At 41.0% G+C, this 10,802-nt stretch overlaps 1 protein-coding gene across 8 annotated transcripts in view; it reads right to left on the reverse strand.

Annotated features, from left to right (window-relative positions):
* LOC146510992 (WD repeat-containing protein 37-like) overlaps positions 1-10,802 on the reverse strand; it is a 31,189-nt gene that overhangs the window by 19,998 nt on the left and 389 nt on the right. For 2 of the 8 annotated variants that reach the window (XM_085172483.1, XM_085172485.1), the window contains exons 2-8: positions 9,642-9,908; positions 7,666-7,762; positions 7,475-7,570; positions 4,402-4,466; positions 3,992-4,057; positions 749-887; positions 211-282 (exon numbers count right to left, since the gene is read on the reverse strand). In XM_085172483.1, the coding sequence (XP_085028609.1) occupies positions 211-282; positions 749-887; positions 3,992-4,057; positions 4,402-4,466; positions 7,475-7,570; positions 7,666-7,762; positions 9,642-9,794 (688 nt within the window). In that variant the 5' untranslated portion in view covers positions 9,795-9,908. Of the gene's footprint in view, positions 1-210; positions 283-748; positions 888-3,991; positions 4,058-4,401; positions 4,467-7,474; positions 7,571-7,665; positions 7,763-8,102; positions 8,168-9,641; positions 9,909-10,512; positions 10,783-10,802 lie in introns of those variants that run through there. The other 6 variants (XM_085172488.1, XM_085172484.1, XM_085172487.1 and 3 more) reach the window with 6 other exon arrangements.

Raw genomic sequence — 10,802 nt, forward strand, 5'->3', positions numbered from 1 at the left:
TGAGCTTCAAAATGCTTCTGCCATGAGCCAGTGTTTATTAACAAGAGATGTCGCACGACAGGCTGTACGTCACACTCAATATTGTTATTATAAGCACTCAGACAGGCTATTAAAACATTCCATTAGAAAAAATATAAACAATTTAGAATAATTTTTTTGTATGGACTTTGTGAATGTCTGTAGACAAATAAAGCTTTTGGCTGTGATTACCTGATCCTGCATGGCCAGCATACCTCAGCAGACATTTGCCCGTCTCAATACTCCACAGCAGCGCTGAGTGGTCTGTTAAGGGAGAGCAGGTATAAACAACATGCAGCCATTTCCATTTTTACAGTAACCAGCTAATGGTTTCACGCTGTATGATCCTGCATTTATGTAATGGGCTGTGTAGTCTGAGTGGATGTGGTAAGAAATTTCTGGATTGTTTAACGAGCTTCCTTAAAGATAAAACGAGGCCAACATGTTGTTTCCGAAGGACTGGTTTGGATAAATATTGATACTAAAACACTACTTGCGCTGCATCAACAGACGTAATCAATCATCTTAAGTATGTTCTCATTTTCTGCTAATTGCACCGAGGCATCACAATTAATTTGACAAAGATATAATGATGCAAATATTGCTTGCAGCACCTTTAGTCTTTGCTATTTATTCTTATTTAAAACTAGGGTGCCACATGCTGCCTGTGTGTACAACAAAGCTATCATGATTGATTTATATAGTCTGTGAAGGGACTTTTTTTTTCTACCTGCAGAGGCAGTGCCCAGCACCACTGGCTGAGTTCGGGTGACACTGAGGTCCCAGATCCCATCGCGATGGCCCACATACTCCTTGAGCAGCTGGCACAAAGCCCGGGAGCCGGTGGTGGCTTTGAAACTGGACACGATCTGAAGCGAGTGCGAGGGAGAGAAAAGTAAAACGGTTTAAGAGCACTCAGTTAAATTACTAAAAAATAAGTAACAGTAGGCTCGCAGACACAAGTATTACACTGATTACAAAATACAAGAATATGTAGAGTTTAACTTGTAGTTCTCCTGTCTTACTGCACAGCTCCATTTAGGCTCCATAAATACTGATATAACTCCTAACCAACACCTGGCTACATACAGGTATTGCCAGTTAACTGTTACTCGTTGTCAAACACAGTAAAAGCTAATGTATTGCTTGCCAGATTAGATCAAGGGTGTGTATCACAAAACAAGGTCACCTGGAAAGGCGTCTTCTTAGGAAATAGGTTAAGTCTCTTTGAGGTGTCATTAATCCTAACTGTACAGCTAAATGGCTCCAAAGCAATTTAACTTAAGGACATGGGAACAAAGCCAGCCTGACATTTCTCCCACATGATCATAATGACGACAAAGGTTTTCATTAAACAGATGAGCAATAAGAATAATAAGTCGTTTTTACTTTTGGTGATAATTATGTCAGAGATAAAAAGGTTTTACTACAAACTGAAGTTCAATAACCAATTACAATGGAATATTAATTGTGCATGCTGTTTATGAATTCAGTTAATTACAAAAGCAACATTACAGCATTATCGTGTACCTGCTTTATTTTTCCAGCACAGACTATCTGTGCTGGTCACCCTCTGCATTGGCAGGTCGAGCCTTCCTTAACTTTTAACTGTTTTTAATGTTTATCAGTTTATAACCGCTCATGTTGAAAATGCCAAACACATTAAAAAGACTTCACTTTGTGGTAATTCTGTTTGTTTAAACACATTAGTTATATTATCGGGAAGTTATTTGAATATCTCTATACTGTGTTCGTCTATTTAAAGTTACAAGTTTTCATAGTTAAATGTCAGCTTATCAGAATAATTTAAACTGGCTTTGTGATACAGACCCCAAGTGTGTTTGCACACTGCAACACCATGTTTGCCATATTTGTGATTTCAGATTGCGCCACACTGCATGTCACTAGAGTATCAATTTATCGAGAGGACAGATTGTGATTGTCCTTGTAAACGACCGGTGCAACCTCTAAAAATAACTAGCAGTCTGATTGCACATGGACCCGTCACTGCAGGCTACCAGATAAACAAACTAAAGTGCAGTTTCACTTGTCACAGAGCTGTCACAGCCAGTACTTTACATGCTGCTGCAGACAGCTGACCACAGCAACAAGCTAACAACATTGCTAGACATTAGATGCAGCAGCAGCAAAGTATTTGGTTCACGAGTGCCAGACTGTGTTAATATAAACTCTTATCCTGTCCAGAGTGTTTATATTCACCTCGCACTCTGATGCAACCTTACTATACACCTCCTGTTGTTAGAGCAAAATAGCAAACAAGATGAGTGAATAGCCCAGTCAGTGTCAACCCCGTACAACACTGAAGCTATAGTTAGTGAGGATCATTAGTTTCAAGTCCCCTCCATCTTTCCAAAATTAGTTTTTGGTCATGTTCTTAGCCAGCTGAGAGGTTAGTGGTATTGTACATAGCTGCTACTTCTGTCATGGGGTTAATTAAAGAAGCCTTTTCTTGATTCCCTCAATGCTCTTTTCACTGTGGCTGTATTCAACGTGTTTCTCTGCATTAAAAAAGCAGAACAGCATTTTACATCGAACACAAAAGAAGAGTAAAATGATTCTCCTATTACTGTAAATATAGCAATGAAAAAAAAGATAAATATTTATTTTAGGTATTTTTCTATTTTACTAATTTTATCTGCACTTGTGTAATTTTTAGCTCACACCGGTTTCCTCTCCTCTGCTCTCACTGTGTGTGCATGAATGTGGAGAGGAGCAGAGCGAAGTAGGTAAAGTGAAGATAGAATATGGTAGCTTTTTCATTACAACAGATTTCGATCAGACAGAGATCAGCCCTCAACGTTTTAACCAGATGTAAAGATGCTAGAAGCTATACTGCTAGTGGCAGGGATGCTAGCTTGAGGGCATCAGCTGTCCTGCTGATGTTTCATCTGTAACCTGATGGCAAGTACAGATACAGGTTTTTATCAATTAGAGAGGAAACACTTCATCTAACTTTATAAGACAAAAAGCAGCAATTTGTCAGATTAATGAAAAAATCTGATGTTTTTTTTTTTCAAAATCCAAATTTTCTGAAATAATTTTTGTAAAACTATCAGTTAACTTCAAAGGCAGGATAATAGTAATTATTACTAACAACATCTGTGTGGGAAAGACAACAAAAAGAAGCTGAGAGCAGACCTGTCCAAGATAAGTCAATTCAGGGGAACACTGATCAAAACAAAAAAACAAATAAACAACACCCCCCCCCCCCAAACAACAAAAAACAAAACACAAAAAAAACAAACAAACACAAAACACTAATCACTGGTCAAGTTGCCAGTTAACTGTGGATAACATAAAATCTGAAAACAGGAAAAACAGCTAGCTGGCTCAGTCAAAACAAGGCATAATCTGCTTCCTGGCACACAAAATCTTTTATATCAATTGTTTGAACTGTGCAAGAACTTAACAGTAAAAACAACAAAACTTTATGAAGGCAGGGATCGTGTGCCGGACTAATTTTTTTTAAACAACCAGCAAAAACTTGAAATTACTAGCACAAAAGTTCCACAGAAATCATTGTTGATAGATGTATTATGTTACCTTTCGGGCAATACAATGTTGCTTCCTCATTACAAGTCTTTAGGCCTAGTCTTTGTGCTTAGCTAAGCTATCCAGCTACTAACGTCAGCTCCCCCCAAAATTGGGACTGATTTTGATCTTCTCATCTAGCAAGAAGGTAAATGTAGCCAACTGACACGGTGTTTGAAATAGCTGATGAAAAGTGACTCAAAGAATCGCCAAAGTAATGAAAGGCGATACAAAAAAGGATAAACAAATAAAATAAAAAGTAACACTTTGTACATCTAACAAATGCAGCTTTGCCCAAATGACTTGAGTATGAGTGCAGAGCAGAGAAGGAGTCAAGTTCAGACTGCAGTTAAAGAGACATTCAAGCCACCACCGCCTCCCCCATGATGCTTAGTGGCAAACAGAGCATTCAGGAAGTTACCCATGAATCTCCGCCCCACAACTCCCATGTTGCCACACTGAAGTTGCGAGGTCCACCTAATTTGCCCTGGAAAGTGTACAAGCACTGTGTCAGAGAGTCAAGAGATAACAAAGGACAAAGTCATGGGAGATGACATTTTGTGGTAAATGCTGTAGTAAACACACGATTTCTTTTACCCCTGTGATTAAAATCTTCAATCATATCAGTGAATTATTTGTTTACCCACTTTTTTTTTAAACAGATTATGATCTCCTCAGTGGAAGATTCTTCCTTCCTCTCACTCAGCATTACAGGGGCTTTCCACAGTCAGTTACTTCACACAGGCCTGAATCCCAAAAGCTCAAATATTTACACACATGACACGTCTTACGAGCTCTATTGAACGGGCTAACGTGGCTTGTGCCAGGTACCTTGCTGGTAGAGGCTTTGTAGGTCGTCTTCAGCTTCTGTGACAGTTGACTGGTGCTGTGGCTGGCTGTGTGACAGAGACACAAAGAACAATGAATGAAATTCATTACCCAGTGACAGAACTCTTGCTTGCTTTTATTCACTGCTGCAGTAACGGCCTCGTAAAGTGTCAAGATTTTAAAACAGCACACACCTCGACAATACAAAGCCTTGTTGAGCGTTTCTAGTTATGAGTTGTTAATACTATCTGCACTGAACATTTATGCAGTGTAAATGTCCCCGTGTCCAGCGAGGACGGAGCTGTGAAAATACTGTCGAGAGCTCAGCTTCACAAAGTGTGATCACCAGTTAAACTGAGCTTATTTTACAAATCCAGGCTGGCTTTAAGGATATTAGGTGTCATAACAGAGGGTTTACATAAGTCTGACCTATGTGAGTGTCTCACCCCAAGCAGTGATGAACATCGACCAGTTTACAGAACGTGTCATCATTGTTTGTACAATTTTTATATGGCATCTTGTAGTGATTCACAGATTTCAGTCATGTGACCAACTTGCTAACCTGGTGGGCAAAACATTACTCCATCATGACAGCCGATAGTGGACACTCAGTAGTACTGCAGGACTAAAGTGTTTGGGGTTTTTTTCACCTTGCACTGCTGCCAGGTTGGAAGCTTACAGCTACATGTATTTTCATATGTATTCCAATCTCATGTCATGTCTACAGTGTAGGGTCAGAAAACTTCCAATAACATGAATTTGTCACATTTGTCATACATCTAATGTCAGGTAAATTGTTCCAACAGTTTAACTGAGACACTGACAGCCGGAGCTGCTGAGGAGAAACATGGACTGGTACGTTTGGCCTGTAAGGCAGGGTTAGGAGAGGTGAATTTACAAGGTGAAGCTTTAAATTAATGCTTACCTTCTGGTATTTTCGATAATGCCGGGCTCACACTGTGCGATTTTTGGGCCATTTTGAGACGATTTTTGAGTCGTGCGACCGTTTTGGCAATCGGCCCAGTTTTGGCCTTCATCGTGTGTCGTGCATCGTGTAGTATATGTGGGGTAACGAGAAGTGATTAACACCTCACGACCAGCTCCCGATCATCTATCGCTTGGTTGCGAGGATTTCGAACCTGTTTGAAATCCTCGCGACCGTCGTGAGGGTGTCACCGCAGTTTCTCACACTGCGCACGCGCAAACACAAATGTCAGCGAAAAAGACGGCGCAGCACGGCGGTGCAGCGTGTGATCTGGACACAAGCGATGGAGGCACTTGTAGAACTTTGGAAAGCTCATCAGAGCCTTTTCGATGTGGCCTCACAAAATTATCACGACCACAACAACCGTGAAAATAGTTGGATGGACATTGCTGCTCAATCACAGCTGCCTGATCAATGTTTTTCATTAGTAATTTAGCAAAGTTGATGGTGGTGGTGCGTGTCTCTGTGAGTGAAAGACAGAGAGGGAGAGCGAGCGACAGAATTTCTGTTATAACCTTCATTTTATGGACGCACAGTGTGAGCACTCCGGGTCGCATCAGAGCATCGGGCCGTATAGTGTGAGACCCTGCATCGTGACCTACGAATTTCTAACCCCTGCGAGTCAATCGTACAGTTTGAGCAGGAGCTGAATCGCGCGACTGACAAAATCGCACAGTGTGAGCCCGGCATTAGTTAAACTTATAGACTTTCAAAGGGCCGCCATACTGTTTTTGCCCTCCAGGTGGGCATGTGCCTCGAGCTCTGAAGTCAAATGAAAACTATGGATGCTGCAGTGAAAATCGAGGTGACTGTTGGCATCGAAAACACATTTACTAAAAACAGGGATACACAGCCAGGCGGAGGGTTACTGGAGAGTATTTTCACCTTATGGAGGCTGCTGGATGCCCAAATAGTAAAATCCAAGTAAACATTAGCTCCTAGAAAATGTTCACTCACCGTGTACCATCATACAAAGAAAAAACAGGTGGCTCATGCAAATGTGTAGCCATGTCATATAGCAGCCTGGTCTGCATATAGACACAACATAAACAAACACAGCTGGTACAAACGTCTGCCATAAAAAGAAGTTTAAAAAAATAAAATGGTAAATTGTCTTTTTAGGCTGTGCAGGTAGAGTCTGCCTGTCTGAGAGAGCCGATAAAACCTCTCAAATTAAACTTGTTGTACTAATATGCTTTCATTAACCTTCACTTTAATTCTTATTCGTTACAGCATTTTTTAAAGGTAGAAAATATCCATGACTTTGAGTCCTTTGCTATTTTATCTTGAATATTTTACAGTTATTTTGGTATTATCTATAATTTTGTAAACATTTAGTTGCTTGTATCTTTGTACTTCTCTTCTTTTTGAATGCTATCGTATGTTTGATTGATTTGGAGGCACATTTCCCTTCAATTTATGTTCCTGGACTCCTGGTAGTTTGGGTCCAAAATGTTTTTTGTGATACTTTTAGAGAAATTTAATGACATGGATGTGATGCAGAACACGAAAGGCTGGCTAGAGACAGAGTGGGAATACCACTGTTTGTAATATCTTTCAGGTCAATGCAGGAGAAATCAGTTTACTGAAAAGTCCCACACGCCTTTGTGGGTGTTACGGTGCCACTCAGCCAGCGAAATTCACCGCCTTTGTGATGCTGGCGACTCCTCTGTCTTTAGCCTGTGGCGACAACACTGTGTGGACTGTGATCAACAACTTCTTGGAGTTTTAATCAGCAGTTTAATAATTTACAAACGCCCTACAAGTCACCATCTATCTATAGCATCGCGACTAAACCACAGTAACTCAAAGAACAAACACAGTTTGGCTTCCTAAAGGTAAAAATAAAAACAACTGCTCATATGTGTACAGCTGTTTTACGACAGTCTGTCACAAAGATGACACATAAGTAACATGGCAATTTAAATCTTTATGTTTATCAGCTCCCAGGGAGATTACTTCAGCCACCATGGGATGAGATATCCACTTTAAACACAATCAGTATTTTCCATTTCAATTTCCAAAGACTTCTATTAACTGTACTCAGTGTAAATTACAGACTTAAATAGATTTGTGTTGGAAATTACGGACCTTTTGTTTTCAAGGCTCCCTTGGTGGGGTCTCCTCCCTCAACAGCCTGTCCATCTCCAGTCAGCCGCTCATTCAGTGATTCAATTTCCCGACGTACTGCAACGTAAGACAGCGATGACGTGTCAGTATTTAAACACTGAAAACGTCCACTCAGTAAATGAGCACTGATGCGTACACTGTCAGTTACTCACATTCAAGGTTTTCTATGTAGAGATTCTCAAACTCCCGTTCAATCTGACCAAACAGGTCAAGAAGATTGCTCCGCAAAGCGAGAGGCAGCTTGGAGTCCTGGACAGACAGAAAACAGAACCAAACACACAGTAAGGTCATACAAGGTCAGGAATGTAGAGCAGGAATTGGCTCCACATCCTACTCTAGTGTGGCGTAACATAATGTAGCATAATGCTATGCCAAAAATGCAGAACTGTAAAACAACAATGTTCTGCTATTACAGTCGGAAGTGAAGTTTGTGACTCTTAAAGGTAAAACATTTAACTGAACACACGTGTTTACGCGATTTAATCGGGCAGCAGATGAACTTGTGCGAACTCTTGGCCACAGTTTGAGCTACAAGCTAAAAACAAATAACTACACAACAGGAGTGTCCAACCAGCCTCTACTAACTTACCTCCATGGTGCAGTCCCTAGATGTACCCAGTTACCAGCTGACCACCAATCTCCACCAGACTAGCATGTGAAGACACATAAAAGCTGCCATGAAAACACTAGATTCAGAAGGCTGCGTCTCACAGCTCCCCGAGCGCTGCTGCTCAGTCCTTCAGCCGTCCAAAAGACAACGATACCAAACACTTCACTTGTCACCCTTCAGCTGAGGCACGTGTTAAAAAAAACCAACCGGTTGGCACAATGACGTTAGCCGCATGACCATTCTGTCATCACCACGTTCACACACTTTATCAAAAGAAGCCCAAACAAATAAATAAAGGTCATTTAAGAAGTAACAGGCAGGCCTTATGAATTTAAAGCTGCTTTAGTAGTGGCACTTAAACCTGCAGCTTACTCAGGCCAAAGCCGGCAGCGTTAAAAGTGAGGAAGAATATCTGTTCTGTGTAAAATATGGGTCATAAAACTGTCTGTATGTGTAGCTAGTGCTGCGGGGAATAGAGGAGGTGCATACACAGCGCCAGCCAGTCTTGTCAATAAACAAAAAAGGACTGTTGAAAAGACTAATCAGACCTGAACAAGCGACCCATATTAAAACTTGATGAGACAACAGGCGAGTGCAAGCTGAGCTCTAGTTTTAGTGGCTGACAAAGCCCAGAAAGTAAAAGGCAAAGGATTTCCATGGTCTCGCACACTGACAAATTCAACCATCCCATTTTTGAGAGCGACTGATAAGTAGGTCATCCAACGTGTTTTCCCATTTTAACCCTACACGTTGTCTATCATCTCACCCGATAGGAGAAACCTGTCAGTACAATGTGAAACACTCACAAACCATCTGTTGGTCTTATCTGGGAGATGACTTTCAATAAGGTCGCTGTAAAGCCAACTCCCAAAAGTTAACAACCAGGATATTCTTGATCAAACAGAAACAGTTTTTATTATCTCAGAAGGGAACAAGCAACTGGTCTGCACCAGGAAATGGCTGCTCGTGAACAGGTTCTCAGTCTTCCCTTTTCTGGAAGAAATAAATCAATTGTAGAACTAATTTAGAGAACCGTGTTTGGAGAACGTTAATAACCAACTTGATACCAGAAACACAGGCGAGTACTTTGTTTTAAAACAAAGAAATGAGTAACCAAAGTCTAAACCCATTAACAGCATTAACTTATTGACTAAGAAATATCTGCCCAAAACTAAGAAACTGCAGCTACTGTTTCACAAAGAGGAAGAAACTCATAAACACGTGAAAGCGTGGCGTTGTTGATGTTGCAAGTACAAAATAAAAGAAATGCTGCTTAACCGGCTCATACTGTACTCTTGCGAATGAAAGAACCAGCCTCGCACCAAAACAGCCTAACAATAAAAATGCTAATTATGCGAGAACAGCCTGCTCTGTGTTTGAAAGTGAAACTATAACATATGTTATTACGCTGTCTTCAAAACTGCAAGTTAACATAGATTGCTTGTCTGCTGTTGTCGATTTGCTTGTGTGTAAATGAGAAAACCCATGGATCCATGTCTTTGTGTATTTCCCCCTCACCTGTCCATCCAGCATGTCTCCTCTTTGGATGCCTCCCGGCCTCTCCTCTGTGCTGTTGGTGCGCCTGATAGACAAACTGTGAGCCTTGCGCTTCTGCTTGGGGTGACGGGCAGCTGAAGCAGAGCCGCTGCTGCTTCCGCCCTCCACAGGCATCCCTCCTACCTCGTGGGTGGCCCTGCCCCCTGTTCACACCCTACCTGAGAAACAGGTAAACACTGGCTGGACTTTCTGGTTGGCTGGTTCAGGCTTTCAGTAATCGCCACCTGTCTGTCAGTGAAAAGAAAGGAAAATGCAGGTTTAGCCCCATTACAGGAATTCTTTAAGGTAAAACAACCTAAATTCTAAATCCATTCAAAAATCACAACAATTTAACTATGTGTTCACGTTATTCTTTTACACAGGGAAGTAATAGATATAGAAAGTGCATTTGTCCAATTAATAAAGAGTCCCGAGGTAAATGGTGTCGCCTGAATTTACAATAGACAGCCAGTAAAGCCTGAAAGACCCGATCATCTTCTAAATCGTACATTTCTTTGCCAGCAGACATTACCACAATAATTACAGGATGTTATTGAAGTTCTGCAGCGCTGTATGTCCGCTGCTTCCGTTATTATAGCGCAGTATGATAGTAAGCCAGAGGACAACGGGCAATAAATATAAGCCAACAGAAATGTTATAGGGCATGCAATGATGTGTAATAAATATTAGCTCGCTTGTTATATATATGAGCGTGAAACTGAGACTGGAAACGGTAAACACGCCTGAACGCGTCGATTCATAAAACAGTAGGTCTATTAACTACCTATGAAAAATTAAAAGGTAATTTGACATCATTTTGATATACAGGTACACGAAACAAGACGACACTCACCACTGTCATTACCTGACTGAATCGCCAAGCAGCCCGAGAAATTACTAGAGCTAAACGCTAGCACGAGCTAACTGCCACATATCAGCTTCCTCGCGGCATCTTAGACCAAACAGCGCACAACAGCTAAAGGACACGACGGGTTATATCATCTCTAACGTCGCACGAGCTCGTGTACGCTAACAAGTTTGCATTTTTGACAAGGCTGTGACTCATTAGTTTGGAAAATGGGTGATAAATTATAGTTTTATTACAAAAAGTATCAGAATTTTGTTAGAAAATTTTGACACATG

This window comes from Neolamprologus multifasciatus, chromosome 9, assembly GCF_963576455.1.
Source record: "Neolamprologus multifasciatus chromosome 9, fNeoMul1.2, whole genome shotgun sequence".
In the NCBI taxonomy this organism is placed as follows: Eukaryota; Metazoa; Chordata; class Actinopteri; order Cichliformes; family Cichlidae; genus Neolamprologus; species Neolamprologus multifasciatus.